We start from the raw sequence: 17,668 nt of genomic DNA, 5'->3' as shown, positions 1-17,668 counted from the left end.
GGATCGTTTACACTGCAGTCACGTTTTATATGCACCTAGTTGAATAAGTTTCCTGCTGGTAATCTCGAGATTTAAGAAAGAATTCAACGGCAACGGTACTATGCTTCATCTGGTTTTTTTCCTTTAAAATTATTTAAAGATTACAGTAAGGTTGGTTATTTGTGAGTTAATCACTGTTACTGTGAATGTTAATGCGACATCGATATGACAGTGCAATCATATTGTTTGTAGATATCGATACTTGCAAAAGCTGCTGGTCCGAAATTGTACAAAATTTGAATTAAACTTTTAATATATAAAGAAACTTAGCGCAAAGTAAGTGAGAAAATAAAACAAATTAAGTGCAGGACATTGCAGAAGTAATCAAAAAGCCGGTCTTCTCAATTTTCTATCGAACCTTCTCGAATAGTGTGTCATCGGTGGTTCTAACCTCAATCATTCTCTTTCAAACAGCGGCAGCGCCAGCACGAGTTCAGTTGTTTTCACGCAGAAATAAATTAGATAGCCAGAAAAATGTTCGGTGGACAGCAGCCAATACTCGTGTTGAGTGAGTATAAAATTTCAACCTCGTTGATCTCAATTTCAATTGATTATTCTGCCGGCAGGTCAAAACACAAAGAGAGAATCGGGCCGCAAAGTGCAGTTGGAGAACATACAAGCCGGAAAGGTATGACTCACATGTCTGGGATTTGGGTTTTCGAGTTATCGTGTTTTCTGGCCATCTGCTGACTGTAACTACTTTTTCCAGGCCATCGCCGATGTGATACGTACATGCCTGGGACCCCAGGCCATGCTGAAGATGCTGATGGACCCAATGGGCGGTATAGTTATGACCAATGATGGCAACGCCATTCTGCGCGAAATCACTGTGCAGCATCCGGCAGCCAAGAGCATGATCGAAATCGCCCGCACACAGGACGAGGAAGTCGGCGATGGCACCACATCGGTCATCGTTCTTGCCGGCGAAATGTTGGCTGCCGCCGAGCCCTTCCTCCAGCAACAGATCCACCCCACTGTGATCATCCGAGCTTACCGTGAGGCCCTTGAGGATATCGTCGGTCACTTGCAATCGCAGTTGAGCGTCCAGCTAGACGTCAAGGACAAGGCTAAGATGGCCGAGGTGGTCAAGGCCTGCGTGGGCACCAAATTCATTGGCAAATGGTCCGACCTGGCCGTGAAGATCGCTTTGGATGCCGTGGAGACGGTGACGCTCAATGAGAACGGACGTCTGGAGGTGGACATTAAGCGGTAAATAGACCAATTACCGTGTAATTTTTTATTATTCAGGATTTTAATTATTTCTTTTGGATTTTATATTTTTTTAATATATAGAGGATATTTAAGGATTTATTTCTAGACAGTTACTGTTACTATATTTTAATGTACTAATTAATTTCTGTATTCCCATAGCTATGCAAAAGGTGGAGAAGATTCCCGGTGGCGCCATCGAGGAGTCGTGTGTGCTGAAGGGCGTTATGATCAACAAGGACGTGACTCACGCCAAGATGCGTCGCCATATTGAGAACCCCCGCATCGTTTTGCTAGACTGCTCGCTGGAGTACAAGAAGGGCGAGAGCCAGACCAACGTGGAGATCATCGGGGAGCAGGACTTTACCCGCATGCTGCAGATCGAGGAAGAGTTTGTTCAGCGCATCTGCGCAGATATCATTGCTGTGAAGCCGGATCTGGTCTTTACCGAGAAGGGTGTCTCTGATCTCGCCCAGCACTACCTTCTGAAGGCTGGCATCACCGCCATCCGCCGGCTGCGTAAGACCGACAATCTCCGTATTGCTCGTGCCTGTGGAGCTACCATTGTGAACCGCACAGAGGAGCTGACCGAGAAGGATGTAGGCACGGGAGCTGGCCTATTTGAGGTCAAGAAGATCGGCGATGAGTACTTCACCTTTGTGACAGAGTGTAAAGAGCCCAAGGCCTGCACGATTCTGCTGCGCGGTGCCAGCAAGGACATCCTGAACGAAACCGAGCGTAATCTTCAGGACGCCCTTCATGTGGCCCGTAACTTGGTGTTGGAGCCGCGTTTGGTGGCTGGAGGCGGAGCCGTGGAGATGGCTGCTTCCCAACTGCTTTCCCGAAAGCAAGTCAAGGGACCATACACGGCGGTGGCCCACGCCTTGGAGATCATACCGCGTACGTTGGCCCAGAACTGCGGCGCCAACACGATCCGCGCCCTCACCGCCCTGCGCGCCAAGCACGCCTCCCACACTGGCGATGGCGTATGCGCATGGGGTATTGACGGCGAGTCTGGAGAGATCGTGGACATGAACGTGAAGAACATCTGGGAGCCACTGGCCGTAAAGCTGCAGACCTACAAGACCGCTGTGGAGACGGCCATCTTGCTGCTGCGTATCGACGATATTGTCTCTGGATCGAAGAAACGCGGCGGCAACGAGCCCACCAACCCAGCTGCCATGGCCCAGGGTCAGGAGTAGTAGCCTGCGATCAACCACGTGTATTAATAATGCTTACTATCCTTTAATTTTTAATTTAACACACAAACGAAAAAAAAAAAAAATCCCACACACGCCACCCCGAATGTTTAACATTTAGCTTGGGCCAGGCAATGCTGGCTTCTCTGGAAGGAAGAAACGCATCCGCGGGCCGCCTACACACAAATTCTGATGCATTTGCTCTCATTAACAGTACACAAATAAAATTGTTAAAACTCATAATTGCTTTGTTTAAACTACATTTTGATTTACAGAGCAAAACAATTAAAAAGGTTTTTATTTGATTATTTTAAAAATAATTTATAAAAGCTACTCAATCATTTTATTTTTGCGCCAACAATGCATTTAAAAAAATCTTTAAGAAGACATCCAATCTTTCTACAAATATAGTATGCAAATAAGCTTAACTTTGGTCTTTGGAGTCTGCGCCTTCCACATTCACCTCGTATAGCCTTTCGTCCATTAATTTGAGCACCTCAAGTCCAATAGAAGTGAAGCGGGGATACAGATATCTGGCAAACAGCTCTAGGCAGTTGGGTTCTTCCTGGCCATCGTCCAGCTGAAGGTGATTCCTAAGCCAGGCCAACAAAGGTGGCTTGTGAGAGTGCACAATGCTGGGTACGCTGAAAAATAGCTCAATCTCTTGGACATCTTTCCCGTATTCCTTAGGAGCATCAGAACGACACGCTATGTAGAGCACCTCGTAGGGCTGTTTCTGAGTAAGATCTGCATGCGGAGGAGCAATCAATTGATGATCTGTGCTGAGTTTATACCAACGAAGCTTGTGAAGCAAGCGAAGTTTCCAGCTGGGCAATAGCTGTTGCTCTAGTGCCGTCTGATGCATTGGTGAATTGGTGCACCAAATGGCCACCAAAGATCTTGAGTGTGTGAGCTTGGCGAGCGGAATGTGCGACATTTGGTCATTGCTCATCATTGAATATCCAAGCTCCTGTTTGGCCCGCTTTAATCTACGGATATACCTATTTCGCCACGGAGGATCCAGCACGACGAGATCATATGCGGGCAGGAGTTGGCGAAGAAGTGTTGACAGATTATCCACATTGTGGTTGTAGAATCGGGCTCCATTGGGAATTAAGTATACGTTATGTCGTTCACCCTGCCCTTGGAATCGCTGCATCCGCCCACTCTCGTTGGCTCCATGGAGTTGGGGCACGTTATAGCCATCCTCCCAGTGCCTCTCTATCGGTGGAATTTCCCCAGCTTGAAGGGGCTTGTTCAGAATCTCAAGATATCCATTTACCAACTTCAGGTCCTCCAAAGATGAAGCATCTCCTTCACCGGTTTTCCTCTTGCGCTTCCTGGATTTTGATTCCTCCGGGTTCGTCTTTTTGACTTGAAATTGGAAAAGTCCAAGTCTGATTTTAAATTCGCCATAAGCTTCGTTTATAAGTTTCCTGTGGTCCAAGAAAATTGCGAATTTTGCATCGTCTGTTTTCTTTTGCAGTTTTATCATCACATTAAAATCGAATTGTTATACATTTTTACCTAAAAAATCATCCCTGCATCAATCGATATTTTTCTAAGGCGCTAAATATTGGACTTTAAATAAAAAATAATTCATTCATAAATGGCCGTGGTTAGTTAAATTTGTCTTTAATATTTAATTATATTAAGATTTTGCATGTTAACTTATCATAGTAACACCGAAATTTACTAAATATAAGTTAAATACATAAATGGAATCCGAATTCATCACATGAAATAACCGTGTTTGTTATTGCTTAAGTCAAAAAAATCATTTATATGGACTAGTAAATTCGCATGGAGTCTCAGATGTCCTCTACGGTTATAATAACTCAGCTCCTCAGTGGAATTTTCACATACAAATCTCAGCATACTCCATACTCCCAATTCATATTTGCATCGTTGGGGATTATGTTTTTGGGCTGCTTGCAGAACAAAGAAGGCAGGCGTAGATTCTACGGTAAACTTTTTGGGGACACTAACTCCAGATATATCCATCTTATACAGCTTGACTGACTCCTGTTTTAGTTTATCACCTAACTGATCCAGATTCTTCATTAGACTATTATTTACCTCCGTGCCATTTTTCAGGGAGTCGTAAAGACAAAGGGCTATATCTTCATCGGATGTGTATATAACTTCGTTCCAGCTGTCCAAGTTTATATCTTCGACTTTGGGATCTCTATATGAGAGTTCCCTAATGGTCCCACCCTTCACTTCGTGGCAGAAATTTCTTAGAGTTTCTACATCAGGCAGTTTTGGTCCACGGAAGTCGCCAAAGAAATGAACTTGTCCGGTCGGACTCACAACGTAAATCAGTGGATATGAATCTACGGAAAAGTCGTCGTCGTTACGGAAAAATTCAAAGTTGTCCTCATTGAAAATATACGACTGCCACATATCGTCCACGTAAAAGTCCATCTCTCCTTGCAGTTCCCCAGGGGCAGCTAGTTGGTAGACCATATCCATCCATTTCTCCAAAACTCGAATATCATCGGCAAACACATGAAGCATTATGAGTGTGAATCGTTTGTTGATTTCCCAAGATTTTCGCATTTTTCCCAAGTCGGGAAGACGTTTCAGTCTGTCTTTATATTTTTCCGGAAAGAAAGTTTTAAAGTTGGAAGGTGGCGGGTTGTAGCCGCAGTAATATCGTGACATGTTTCTCCAACTTAATTGCAGTAACAATTGAAATTACTCGATGGGTCACTTATAGCCGATTAGTCATAATATTTTGCTTATCTATAGTGATGGGTTCGATTTTGTTAAATTATCGATAGTAAAGGAAAAGTTAAATACTCTTTTTAACCGTTACAATATTTTTAACGTGCTTCACGTTATTTTTTCCAACTTTTCCTATTACTATTTGTTATTTTTCCGTTGAGTAATGTTTATTAAGTAAAAAGTAATTTAAGCCCTTCAATATCTCATTTGAACATAACGAACATCCGTTACCAAGCAACCTGCCAGCAGTAAGTTGTTGATGATTGAAATCAATAAAGCATATCTTAATCATAAGTATTGAGAGTATATACCAAAGTTACTTATCTAATCTATATGGCTGACCAAAGCGAACTAGACCAATTAGCCACAGCTGAATTGCAGAGGCTTCAGCGCCAACATCGGGGACTCCAACTGGACCTTCGAGGACTCCTCGAGGAGAAGGCCAAGCGACTGAAGAAGCAGAACCACATGATAAACGTACTTCAAGTGGAACACCAGAAGCTAAAGGACGAGATCAAGACCCTCGAAGGAGGCACTCACGCTCGGAAAAACACTAATGTGGGTGGCTTATCAACAGATAGATGGATATAATCTAAAGATTAACATATTCGCAGAGGGAAAAGCATTTGGGAACTTTGCAGGGGCAACAGGCTGATCTTCAAAGGGTGCTTCAAAATGAACGGACCAATCTTTGGGAGCTAGAAGGGCACATTCGGAAAATGGAAAAGGAAATCGATGCCCTGCGTCGTAATGAAGTCCCCGACAACTGCTACAAGGACAATATTTGCAAGGTCCAAAAGAGCGTGGTTAAGCTGGAGAACCGCTTGGATGTCGTCAACAAGAAGTGCAGCGATGTTCTTACGGAAAACAGCAAAATGAGAGATGCTATTAATCATATGCTCCAGGATCGGTGAGGAAGTTTTGGATAAAGGATATAAGGAGTCACCAATTATTACTTTTACTAAGATTCTTGAAAGGGTCTTTAGGACTCGTCCAAATATTTGTTTTCAGTGTTTTTGATTTTGACTTTGGTATCCGAATATTGACATTAGCATATAATCTATATCTCTATCTAAGTATCTTGTGTTAGACTTGTTGTATTTTAACATCTACCCTTTAATGGTCTTGACATTAGGGCAAACTTCAATGACATGTGGCAGTCGATGGTCACGCAGTTCAATGAGGGCAAAAAGTTTATCATGGATCTAATAGATCAGTCAACTCTAGCCTTTGACCAGCGCGAAGAGTTATGCAACAAGCTTTCCGTACTGAAGGATCGCAACGAGAACGATAAGGTGATGCACATCCAGGAGATGCGTGAAATGCAACGCCGCCTGGAGCACGATGCCAAGTTGCAGAAGTTCTTTGACATCAAGGGTCAGAAGCGATTGAATCCGGAGCTGGAACAACGTGAGCTGGACAAGAAGCAGAACCAGAAGGAAACTTATGAGAGGCAGCTTCTTGAGTACAAGGAAATCATTGAGAAGATCAAATTACTGTACGGCGAGGAGGATGCAGAGCGACTGGTGGCCCAGTTTAAGAGGCAAGAGGACGAGAATTTTGCTCTTTTTAACTATGTCAACGAACTAAGTCACGAGGTGGAAGTGCTAAATGATTCCACACAAGAACTACAGGATGAAATAGGTGGGTAAAGTTCCAGGAAAACATAACAGCATATACTAATGTATTATATTTATTTCGATCTGGATATAAACTCTAAATATTATATTCTTCAACAGAACGTCAGAAATCGGAGCAGACTGAAAAGGAGTTGAAGCTTAAGACCGAGGCACTGGATTATCTGAATGCCGAAAAGGAGCGAATCGAGCAACTGGCAGAGGAGACCAGGGAAAAGAAGCGCACCTTGAGCATCAGATTGGAGCAACTTCTTAAGGGTATCGAGGATATATTCAGGTGGTAAAAATTAGCGACTTACTGATACCATTGACTAATTGGAAAATCTTTTTATAGACAACTGGCCTGTGACGATGCTCCCATTCTAAATGTGCTCAGCACCAAGACCTTTTTAACAGTCCACAATGTGAAGCTTTTCATTGGGGTTATTGAGCGAAGGGTCAATCTGATTATCAGCGCTATCAATATCGAGGATAATTCCAACAAAATACTGGCCAGAAAAGATCGTGTTCCTAAGTTTAACATAAGAGAATCAGCTAAGACAAAGAACTAAACTTAAATCATTACAAAAAAAATATATAGATTATTCATTAAGCACAGTCAACCATATTCCTTAGCCATGAATCTTGTGAGTTCAAATAAAATGTCTAACCTATTCTGAAGTTTTGAAATATATCTTCTTGAGATGAATCAGGCGGTATATTGCTTTAAAAAGGTGAAGCTTGCTCTTCGAGAGATTAGCTTTATTTTATGATTTATTTATCCTTATATTAGGTAAGCATAGGCTGGAGAACAAAATAGTATGGCCACCGAATCTCTGCATTTAAATCTATTCTAATCACAAGGGTGCTAAATATGTTTCTGGACTCATGACCTGGTCTCCACGCTTCTATTCATCGCATTCACAATCATGTCCTCGAAATGCTGAATATTGGTCATCACAGTCAGGCTGTGGGCGCACTGATCAGCATTCGGTGCATTACTGATTACCCCGTAGAGGAAGTGGCGGGTGGTTTTAAGACCGGGAAAGGCGTCGGTTTCCAACGTAGAGGTAAATCCACCGCCACTGTCGCCCTGGCAGGCTAGTGACTTGCCCTGCGTGAAGATGCAGAACTTGTCCGCCTTGATATCCGGCAGATTCTGTTGGCACACGGAGTTTGACTTGGACACGGCTGGCACAAATTGGAGTTCGTGTTTGTTTTCGATGCTCCACCCGGCGAACATTCCTAGCACCTCATTCGTGACCCTCTCCTTCTCTGCAAATTTCACAAAGGTCACACAAATGGGTCGAATCACGTGGCTTAGCTCAAAGGGCTCATCGAGGGTCAGCAGAGCAAGATCGAAGTAGTAGTTATCCGTCCGGCCCTTGTAGTCTCTTTAAAAAATAATGAAAATGGTTTGAAATACGCTTAGAAGGAGTTCTTTCTACTTACCGTGCTATTTCGATGAGCCTCACATCTCGTTGCTTATCATCCGGCGTTGTCTCTCCATAATTACGATAGAACTTGGCCGCAATCACCCGAAAGGTATCGTAGCTATAGGGCCGACGGGTACCCTCGTCGTATACGCAATGTGCAGCGGTTATGACAAGATCGGGAGTGAGCAGCGATCCCCCACACTGGAAGTGGTAATCCTTCTCATTGTGCCAGACGTATCTGAAAGGGACTTTTGATAAGGAGTTCTAGGAGCTACATTGGATAGACTCACAGTCCCACATGCCACGGCACAACAGTATTGTTGATGGTATAGCCGTTAACTGAGAAACTCTTGGTGGGCGTGGCTATCTGACCGCAATCCTGTTGACATCGCTGGCGTCCGCGGTTCCAATAGCCACCTTTCATGCACCTCATTTCCGGCAATCTGCTAAAGGACTTGAATCCAGTAGAGCAGACGAATTTCACTTCTGTTCCAGGCGGATGGAAAGGTTTGCGGCAGTCCACTTCTTGACCATTGTGAGTGCACAAGGCCTTGGTGGAGTAACCTTCGAATTCTCCAGCAGTGCTGCAGTATTCTACGGAAAAGGATCACATATGAGAAATAATGTCCAGTGAAGAGGTTGAGATGTGGCACTCACTCACGCATTTCGGGATCGTGGGAGAACTCCACTTATTCTTGGCACAGTAGCTGGTCTCCTGGCCCTCCAGCACAAAGCCCTGTTTGCAGGAGAAGCGCACAGTTCCACGAAGGATGGGACCTGTAATGATACGGTTGCCATCACCCGTCAAAATGGGACGTTCGTCGCCTATTGGTAGTGGGCATCCTATCAACTCCAGAGGCGTCTCAATTGGGTTGGGGGTGGTCACCTTTTTGGTAGTGTTACAAAGCAAGGGAGCCTCATCAGATCCATCAAAGCAATCATTATCGCCGTTGCAGGACAAAGATCCCGAGATGCAGCCACCGGTTCCGCACTTGAAGGAGTACGCCGGACACTCCATATGCCCACACAGTTCCACAGACTCATCGAAGCCTGTGCCATCTGCACAGTCGTCTTTGCCGTCGCACAGGAAGGTTCCCTTGTCCAGGCAGATTCCGGATGGGCACTTGAACTCATTGTCCCTGAAATAGTAAGTCCTTTTAGAGAGCACCTTCTTGTTTAAGAGCAATAATATAACACTCACTGACAATTGCCCTGCAGACGTCGAGCATGCTGGCGGATATCGTCCTCGTTGCCACATCGCAACAGCGTCTCGTCGGAACCATCTGCGCATTCGTTGACCCTATTGCAGCCCGCTGTTCCAATCACACATGCCCCATAGGTGCACTGGAAATAGGGCTTGGTGCAATGCTGCCGCTGGGAGACGCAGGTCAGGGCCGTCTCATCGGAACCATCTGGGCAATTCTTCTCGCCATTGCAGACATCATATTGCGATATGCAGTTTCCGTTGTCACACTCAAACTGGGAGGTGTCACATTTCGCTAATACTGAGGATAATTATACGGATTATTAAGATATTTTTGATTTATTAATACTCTTTCTTATCAAAACTTTTTAATTTGGAACGGTTTAAGCGGAATTTAAAGTTGGTTTATAGCAAATCTCTGCTTATTTTCCTATTACAGAATTATTTTCTTTATTTAAATCAAATTATGTAATTTATCCGTTTTATTGTAAATAAAATTAAAAATTAACGAATTTAATTTGTTTTTGTTTCTAGAACTTTTTCAGTTATGAGTTCTTAGATTTTGTGTCTTTGTATTGGTGGGTAACTAATGAATTTATTTAATTAAAACAAGCTAGTTATATACCTACTTTTCTTGATTCACTTACTAATGTTTACTTTTCTCTGTATAACGTTTGAAATAATTATTTCTTTATTTTTACCTTTATAGATCTTCTTAGCTTGTATTGTTAATGAATATTAATATTTCCCAGAATTATAATTGCTGTAGTTGGCTTAAGCTGACTGCGAAATCTGCCGGCACCTTCACTTAAAATATCACGATTATATTAATACTATTTACTTCCGTAAACATTTGCTCTCTTCATATATATATATATACTAAACAAATAGAAATTCGCCAGAAATAAACAAAGATGACTGATGGGAATGCAACGCGAGATTTCAAGATGAACCGGCTTGAATCTCGTTTTAAGCCTCACTCTCAGAGAGGAACTTCGTTCTGTAAAAGCATTTGCTGTATGTCAGTATGTGTTTAACAAATTCTCACAAATATATATATATATATATATATATATATATATATAAAATATTTATTTTCGTTCGTTTGGTATTATCATTTTGAACTTTACTCACTTGTTCTGAGCCTCAATGAGACCACGCAGAGAATCAATAGATTTGATAAAATCGATTTAAGTTGCATATTCTCTGGATTGCACTTCGTCTTTCGGATGCACAATTAATGCACTGGAGAGCACAAGACACTCACATAGGTATATATATATTATTAAATATAGTGCGTACTGATAAAAGTTGTTAGGAAAATCACGTGTCGATGAAGCTTTGAACGACTCCGACCGAGCTCACAAAGGGAACTGAGCTGAGCTACACTCAAGTTGGATCTTATAATAACAATCGGAAAACGTGTTTTAAGAGCACCTTATCGAAAGCGATTTAAATGCTAAGAGATTTTTGGGCTTCTAATCTATAACAACGGTGGGGTACTGAGTTTTAGATTTGAGAATTTTAAAACAAGGAGCTTGGAAAGTTTTTGTTGTGAAAAGGCTTAAGTAAAAAAATAATAATGTGCTTTTTTTCCAGAAAACAGAAGTGACATATATGAGAGTCTAGAAACATAATTCTAGGTGTTCTCCAGGCTAAACAATTTTTTAAAATAAAGTAAAAAATGCTTCTTTAATTTAAACATTCGAAAGATTCATTTTCTATCCAATAGAAAGCTCTTTGCTTTGAAGAAGAAAAATAATTTAAAATACGACATTCTTGAATCAGATTTATAACATGCTCTTTCTTTGGCACTCCTTTCATAAGTCTTTTAAAATAAAAAAGGGAAAATAATATTTAACTATTTAATTTAGTAACTGATAAGAAAGGTTTATTTCCTGGCTTAAATATTCGAAACGTTTTCGAAAAAATTACGTTAGAAAATCACGTCGTACGTGTAATGGTACGAGTCTTTGCTATATTTAACTGAATGGTAAAGGAATCGACTGAAAACATAGATTCAATTTCGAAATTTGGTATTTTTCGGACCGGTCGTGGAATTATACTTTTTACTTCTATGTAAAATGTTTAAATGCAAAGGTTTGAAACTCCACTACATATTTAAGTGTTGGGTAGCGTAAAAATGAAAGGCAGAATTCTGCTTGAACTCGAACTTTAAAAAATATTTTAATAGAAAAAGACAAAGAATAAAAGACAATTTCAAAAAAATAATCAAAATTCTTGGCAAGGCAACAGTGCGTATGAATAATAAATCGACTCAGAGAGTTCATTTGTTTTGAAATTTTATTTAAAGTCAAACGCCAGTTTTTTCCCAAATTTGGTAGCTTTTTCCATCTATTGCTCACGAGAATCTTCTCTTTTCTCAGCTCTTCCGTTGAGGGGAAGATTTCCAAATTCCATTCCTTCTAAATTAAATTATTCCAAATCCCATTTAAGATCAATAAAAATCGAAAAAGCATTTCATAAATTGTTTAAATCGTTTTGTTTAATTTATTTGTTTCATTTTCCACATTCTCACTGGTTGCTGTTTGTTTTGTGTTTGTTCTTTTTACGTGTAGTTTTGAATTGATAATTTACAACTTACGGAGCTAACATAGAATGGCTTTAAATTAGAGTTAAATAGAGATTAAGTATAAACGGAGCTTGCGCGTCCAGACAATCGGCGATCGCGGGGGGAGTTTGAGGTTGTTGAGGGAAAAGTACGAGTAGAAAATGTAGCTGCAAAGTATCTGTAGGTCTGATGATCTGATGAAATATATACGTATTTAGGAAAAGTTGTAATCTCGATCTGGATAGAGGCTGCTCCGAGGTTCAGATATCAGAATATCAGATATCAGATATCAGATATCAGAGAGAGTGTGTTAAAAGTAAAAGCCACTAGCAATGTACACGTAAGTAGCGATTATTAATACTACGAATGCACTGGTATTACATTAAGTAAGTAGTAGGTAAGTGGTAGGATGTAGTACTATATGCAAGACTCATTTTTTCTCATTTTTTTTTTACGTATATCTGTTGCTACGATAATCCACATTTAAATATTCAAGTATTGTATTTTAGCGTCTATTCTTGGTTTTGTTTTTTTTTTGTTTTGTTGCGGTGGCGGGGAAAACCCCATTCGATCCACGCCCCTCCTCTCTCTCTGTTCGCCAACCACTTTCGCTTTCCTCATTTCGTTCAGTGTATGTATACAGTAACGTCGGTTAGCCGTTGCATTTTTAAAATCTATAACATTTAACTTATTATTATTATTTACGTATTTGCATCTGCATCTCCATGCCATTCCGCAGATATATTACTCTCTTATTGTTTGTCCATTTTTTATACTCGATCTCCATATATATATAAATACATAAATATATATCAAGATTTATATATAATATATATCTTAGGTTCTAATTACGTATACATCTTGTGCAGGGGATCGTTTTTGGATGGCCCCCAACTGAAGGATCGAGTTTCGGGACACATCGCATGGTGGCTTCATTCGAGCACAGCTCGTTGGAGCCACTAAACTATATATGGTATCGGCTATCGGTTATCGGCTATCGGCTAACGTTATCGTTATCGCTATCGGTATGGGTATCTCTATAGAGCGTACGAACTCACGATCAATTAACGGAAACGAGATCAAAAGCAATTTCGCATGCAAGCGAGCAGCCCGCATAAACTTTAACTCAGGCTCTAATAATTACACTGCGAGAAACAACAGAACATCTAAGAAAATGGCAAAAATAAATAACACAATTTCAGATTGTTTTTTTTTTTTTGTATTTTTTTTTTAGATTTTTTCAAAACCAATAATTTATTTGCGTTTGCCGGGGCAAACTCTACTCGCCGCTTCTGTCGGATAATCTCATAAACGCTTGTCATATTAAACTAAACATAATAATAATAAAATTAGGCATTAATTTAAGTTAAAAGGTAAACACACTACACATTACTTAAAGAAACAGCTTCACTCTAGTCGTTTGGGGGCGAGAACTAAACAAATTCGTTTACAAAATAAACAGAGTTAACTAAAATTGCATTATTTTATTATTAATAAGCACAAACTATACACACACTCTCAAATATATATATATATATATATATATTCGATCCTCCCAAAAAACATTTGTTTTTCGTTTTCGCAATATGTTTACTTGGCTAACAAATTCTATTTATATTTAAGTTAAAGTTTAATAGTTTTCCTCTTTTGTTTTTCGTTTCCTTTTCTTTTACGTATCTTAAATTGGTTTAGAACTGGTTTTTCCTTTTCTTTTTTGTTTTGCCAAAAATTCATATCAACAGAATTTCGCTCGCTTTCAACATTATATTGGTTTTTTTTTTTGTTTTTACTTTTTGAGTATTTTTCGCGAAAATTAATTTAAACATAGCAGTAAGCAACAAAGGGGGGGCAGGACAGAGGTTTTCAATTTCGAGTGATCATCTCTCTACGTGGGGTAAAAATGAAATCGCTGGCGAATCTTGAAGTTGTCTTTTTGTCGTTTGGAACTAAATTAAAATTATTTGTTTTTCCTTAGCCTTAGACGTGTACTAAGTAAGTTATAATCTGCACTCCTTCTTCCACTACTTTCATTTACTTAGCCTAGTTAATTAGTTTGTAGTTTTGTTTACGTATTTTCGGTTGCTGCTCAAACGCTTTGAAATAATTCCATTAGGTTCGATTTAGGTCAAGTTTCGCATTTTGCATTTCGCATTTCGCATTTTGCATTTCGCACGAAGAAGTACCATCAAAATATTTAAATATTATTCATTTAAGTAAATAGTTCATTTGTTACAATATAGTTGCTTTGTATCTGTCTCTGCGCCATTCCGCCTAATTCATCCCTATCGATCTATATATATATATCGTATATTTTCTTTTTTTTTTATATAGATCTACTGATCCAAGTGTCCTCCTTGGACCGCCGCCGCCGCAGCCGCTGCCGCCGCTGCTTTTTGGGCCTGCGCCTGCTTCTCCTGCTCGTTCAGCTCCTTGATCGCCTGGATCTCCTTCTTCAGCTTCATCCGCCGGTTCTGGAACCAGATCTTGATCTGCCTTTCCGTCAGGCATAGTGCATGCGCCATCTCGATTCTCCGTCTGCGGGTCAGATAGTGATTCGTGTGGAACTCCTTCTCCAGCTCCAGCGTCTGGTAGCGGGTGTATGTCTGTCGGCCGCGTCTTCGGAGACCATTTGTACCTGCAGATTAGAGAAAGGCAAAGAATATTAGTTGGGATCTTGGATTTTATATTAATTTAATATATTTTCTTTTAATAAAAATCGGACCTGATATCTGAAAGAGAGCAATGAAGTCTCTATGGTAGTTCAAAGGATCAGAGAAATTAAACATTTTCATTGTCGTTTTCCTCTTTTATTTCATAGAATTATTTTTAATTTAATAAAGTTTTCTTTTAAAAGACTATTAAGAAATCTATTTCATATATCAAGTCCATTTTATAAACAATAATTCTGTAAAAAACATTGACAAAGTTTTGATCTTCCTGTTTAAATTCAAAAAAGCCAACAAGACAGTTAAAATTTATTAAGAGACCATTTCGAAATGCATGTTAATTACCTTAATAAAAGCGATTTAAATTTTAATGGCTTTATGAAATCAAAATGCGAATCATAAAAAATCAAATGTCCTGTCATTAAACACAAAATTGTATTTATATTTGGCCTCTCATCGGGCAAATTAAATTGAAAAATTGCAACAAGCTGCTCAGCATTTGTTTGCTGTTCGCCGTTGTTTGGCCAAGTCGTAAATATAAATTCTCTCGTTTTTTGTGTTTTTTACCAAGATCATCAGCCGACTTAAAAAAAGGGGTAAAAAGAAAGGAAAGGAGATCTCGGCAAAGAGGAGAAAAACGGAAAAATACATTTCATTTTTACGAGTTTGGCCATTTGCAGTTGCGGTTTTGCTGTTTTTGCTGCTGTGGCTGGGATCGTTACTTTAAATTGATCGTTTGCCGCTGCACTGGCGATGTTGCTGCTGCCTTGCTGTCATTGCAACCAGATCCATGCCACATTAAAATGAAAAGGAGAAACGTGCGAGCAACTGCAACTGCAACTGCAACTGCAACTGCAAAGGGAGATGGCCAATGTGGCTACTTAAATTGCAGTTATGCCAGATAATGTTCGTTTAATTGGCAACCTGAGAGTCAGAGAGAGAGAGAGAGAGAATGATGGAGGGAGCAGTGGGGGAGCAGGAGGGGTCAACTGCTGGGAGCTGGAAAGCCAGAAGTCGCATCAACAGGCCAGCACAATGCCGTGTTTAATCTCTGATTTTAAATATTTATGAAGTTTAATTTGCCTTCAAGTGCAATAACTCAATTTCTCATGTATGGCTGTGAATGTGTGTTTGTGTTTGTGGAAATGCACTGCAGCTGCCTCTCCTGCTCATTTCCCTTATATCGAAGAAGAAGAGCCACCAGACAATGTCTGATTTTATCGGAAAAACCCCCCTTCGTTCACCTCCCTCTTAACCATGTTAACTTTCGCATTTTGGACAGCAGGTCTTTCTCCTGGGCCTGGGCGCAATGTTAACTTAAATATTATGAGCATTTATTATGTTATAAATTTGGCCTAAAGGTATTAACAAATTTATGCCGACACGAAAGTCATAAAGTGAAAACGCATTTATCTTTCACTCATACAAACACAGAGTAGTGGGTGTGGGGTGTGGGCGGTCGGCTGGTTGGTTGGTTGGTTGGGTGTTGCAAATAAATGGCGAAAAAATTTTATAGACAATAAAAATGATATGGAAAATGAAAATAAAACTGGCCAGGCTGGAAACAAACAAAGAAAATTATCATCTATATGCAGATAAATTAACTTAATGTGGCTATAGATCTGGGAAAATGCCTAGCGAGAATTATAGGAGAGCGATTTAATGTGCGAGAAAATTGGCCAGTGACAGGTCACAAGATTTGCAATGACAATTTGTCGGCTATAAAGGCCACGAAAGGCTCAACGGAATTAAAGAATATTTATTTATATTTTCTCAAGAATTTCAATTAAATGAAAATGCTGCCTTTAAAAGCTTTCCGCAAGTGCAACACAAAAAGGCATAAATAAATTTATTTAGCTGTAAACCTGTTTGCTGATTAACTTAAATCCCCGACAGTCGTGCTCCCTTCTTGGCCTGCTCTTTCCTTCGAATACATCACGCTGAGGTTTAGCAAAAGTTTCATTTTATTTAGGGAGCGAGTTACTCCCAAGGAGAGGGGAAAAGAAAAGCTTGCCTTGAGGAGTACGTGAGCTTTGCTCGGCAATTTTAAATGGAATTTGTCACTCCGGCTAGCGACTATTTTATAGTAACTTCTCTTTCCCATCTCTTCATCTGCCTCTCTCACCCTCCCTTCGAAAAGAAAAATCCCTACGAATATGCAAAAATAAACTTTTTACGAAACTTTGCTTTGCCTTGGTTGTGTTTTTCTTTTCTTTTCATTTTTTTTTTGGCATTACCCCCATGACTTTTCTCTCCCGTTTTTAGATTTTTTCCAGTGCTGGCCAAGTTTCGAAATTTATTATGCGAAAAAGTGCGAAATTCATTTTGCTGGCTCGCTTCTTTGCTTCTTCTTCATCTGCGTCCTGCTGTGCTGTGCCATTTTCTTTTGTAGACTTTTGGAAAATTTTTGTGTATTTCTAAGTACATAATTTAGAGGCTGGTATGTAGGGGAAAGGGGGTGTACAAGGTGGAGATGGAGATGGCAGTGGGCACAATAAAACTTTGTATGGCAGAGGCGCGAAATTTCTCGTAGATAATTTAAACGAGAGAGAGAGAGAAGGAGGGGAGGAACATGAGGTGGCTGGGTGGAGGTGGGTGTCTAGGTCTAGGAAATCTTTTTTTCGAGAATATTTATACGGTTCCAGTTGGTTTTCCATGGGGCCTTTCCATGGTTTTTCCTTTGGCCGCCCTGAAGATACATTTTCAAGGTTTTGTCGACTCCGTCTTCATGTTTTTTTTTTTTTTTTTTTTTTCCTGCTCTTTTTTTGGGTAGCACAGCTGCGCCTGGGTCCCCAGTACGTGTTATATTTTTTAACTTAAATTCCTCAGGGATTTAAAGTTTTGACAGTTTACGTGTTTCCCATTTGCAGCGAACTTTGAACCGAAACGGAGCTATATCTATGCCTGTCTCTGTCTATCTCTTATATATATATCTCTCTCTCTTTTTATCCCATTGGGCAGCAATGACTCACCCCCGGAGTTTGAATTCGGAGCGTT

The 17,668-nt window shown here is 40.2% G+C and overlaps 6 protein-coding genes across 9 annotated transcripts in view; 2 read left to right on the top strand and 4 right to left on the bottom strand.

Moving 5' to 3' along the window:
• Window positions 1–215: 215 nt before the first annotated feature.
• LOC108111498 (T-complex protein 1 subunit gamma) lies at window positions 216–2,690 on the top strand. Its single transcript, XM_041819458.1, is given in 5 exon segments — window positions 216–315; window positions 454–547; window positions 606–667; window positions 749–1,268; window positions 1,411–2,690. Coding segments are annotated over 4 exon segments (1,656 nt in total). The 5' UTR covers window positions 216–315; window positions 454–513; the 3' UTR covers window positions 2,451–2,690.
• LOC108111501 (N(6)-adenine-specific methyltransferase METTL4) lies at window positions 2,675–4,043 on the bottom strand. Its single transcript, XM_017221013.2, has one exon. The coding sequence runs from the start codon at window positions 3,940–3,942 to the stop codon at window positions 2,872–2,874; it is 1,071 nt and encodes a 356-aa protein (XP_017076502.2). The 5' UTR covers window positions 3,943–4,043; the 3' UTR covers window positions 2,675–2,871.
• A 27-nt stretch (window positions 4,044–4,070) lies between these two features.
• LOC108111502 lies at window positions 4,071–5,194 on the bottom strand. The gene has a single exon (XM_017221014.2). It carries the CDS (start codon window positions 5,112–5,114, stop codon window positions 4,182–4,184), a length of 933 nt encoding a protein of 310 aa, XP_017076503.2. The 5' UTR covers window positions 5,115–5,194; the 3' UTR covers window positions 4,071–4,181.
• An 11-nt stretch (window positions 5,195–5,205) lies between these two features.
• LOC108111467 (coiled-coil domain-containing protein 63) lies at window positions 5,206–7,452 on the top strand. Its single transcript, XM_017220939.2, has 5 exons — window positions 5,206–5,735; window positions 5,792–6,087; window positions 6,313–6,821; window positions 6,917–7,091; window positions 7,149–7,452. The coding sequence occupies exons 1-5, from the start codon at window positions 5,511–5,513 to the stop codon at window positions 7,363–7,365; spliced, it is 1,422 nt and encodes a 473-aa protein (XP_017076428.2). The 5' UTR covers window positions 5,206–5,510; the 3' UTR covers window positions 7,366–7,452.
• Window positions 7,453–7,514: 62 nt separating this feature from the next.
• On the bottom strand, window positions 7,515–10,816 carry LOC108109605 (modular serine protease). The gene is made up of 6 exons (XM_017218171.2): window positions 10,568–10,816; window positions 9,431–9,734; window positions 8,887–9,368; window positions 8,520–8,823; window positions 8,246–8,467; window positions 7,515–8,187 (listed from the first exon to the last, which is right to left on the bottom strand). The coding sequence occupies exons 1-6, from the start codon at window positions 10,632–10,634 to the stop codon at window positions 7,680–7,682; spliced, it is 1,887 nt and encodes a 628-aa protein (XP_017073660.2). The 5' UTR covers window positions 10,635–10,816; the 3' UTR covers window positions 7,515–7,679.
• Window positions 10,817–11,910: 1,094 nt separating this feature from the next.
• Window positions 11,911–17,668, bottom strand: part of LOC108113820 (homeotic protein ultrabithorax) — an 84,491-nt gene continuing 78,733 nt past the window's right edge. For 2 of the 4 annotated variants that reach the window (XM_041819453.1, XM_041819454.1), the window contains exon 4: window positions 11,911–14,640. In XM_041819453.1, coding sequence (XP_041675387.1) covers window positions 14,339–14,640 — 302 coding nt within the window. In that variant the 3' untranslated portion in view covers window positions 11,911–14,338. The remainder of the gene's footprint in view (window positions 14,641–17,668) is intronic. The other 2 variants (XM_041819455.1, XM_041819456.1) reach the window with 1 other exon arrangement.

The sequence above is a fragment of the Drosophila eugracilis genome, unplaced genomic scaffold, assembly GCF_018153835.1.
Source record: "Drosophila eugracilis isolate 14026-0451.02 unplaced genomic scaffold, ASM1815383v1 contig_75, whole genome shotgun sequence".
NCBI classification, from domain to species: domain Eukaryota; kingdom Metazoa; phylum Arthropoda; class Insecta; order Diptera; family Drosophilidae; genus Drosophila; species Drosophila eugracilis.
The sequence above is the reverse complement of the archived record's forward strand: the minus strand, read 5'-3'. Positions and strand labels throughout refer to the sequence as shown.

Bases quoted from the DNA above. Each gene is read 5' to 3' on its own strand.
- LOC108111501 (XM_017221013.2), bottom strand. From the start codon at position 3,942: ATGATAAAACTGCAAAAGAAAACAGACGATGCAAAATTCGCAATTTTC.
- LOC108111502 (XM_017221014.2), bottom strand. From the start codon at position 5,114: ATGTCACGATATTACTGCGGCTACAACCCGCCACCTTCCAACTTTAAA.
- LOC108111467 (XM_017220939.2), top strand. From the start codon at position 5,511: ATGGCTGACCAAAGCGAACTAGACCAATTAGCCACAGCTGAATTGCAG. The intron at 5,736-5,791 runs GTGGGTGGCTTA...ACATATTCGCAG, and splicing joins ACGCTCGGAAAAACACTAAT to AGGGAAAAGCATTTGGGAAC. The intron at 6,822-6,916 runs GTGGGTAAAGTT...ATTCTTCAACAG, and splicing joins AGAACTACAGGATGAAATAG to AACGTCAGAAATCGGAGCAG.
- LOC108109605 (XM_017218171.2), bottom strand. From the start codon at position 10,634: ATGCAACTTAAATCGATTTTATCAAATCTATTGATTCTCTGCGTGGTC. The intron at 9,735-10,567 runs GTGAGTAAAGTT...AATTATCCTCAG, and splicing joins CTCATTGAGGCTCAGAACAA to TATTAGCGAAATGTGACACC. The intron at 8,468-8,519 runs GTGAGTCTATCC...AGTCCCTTTCAG, and splicing joins GTGCCGTGGCATGTGGGACT to ATACGTCTGGCACAATGAGA.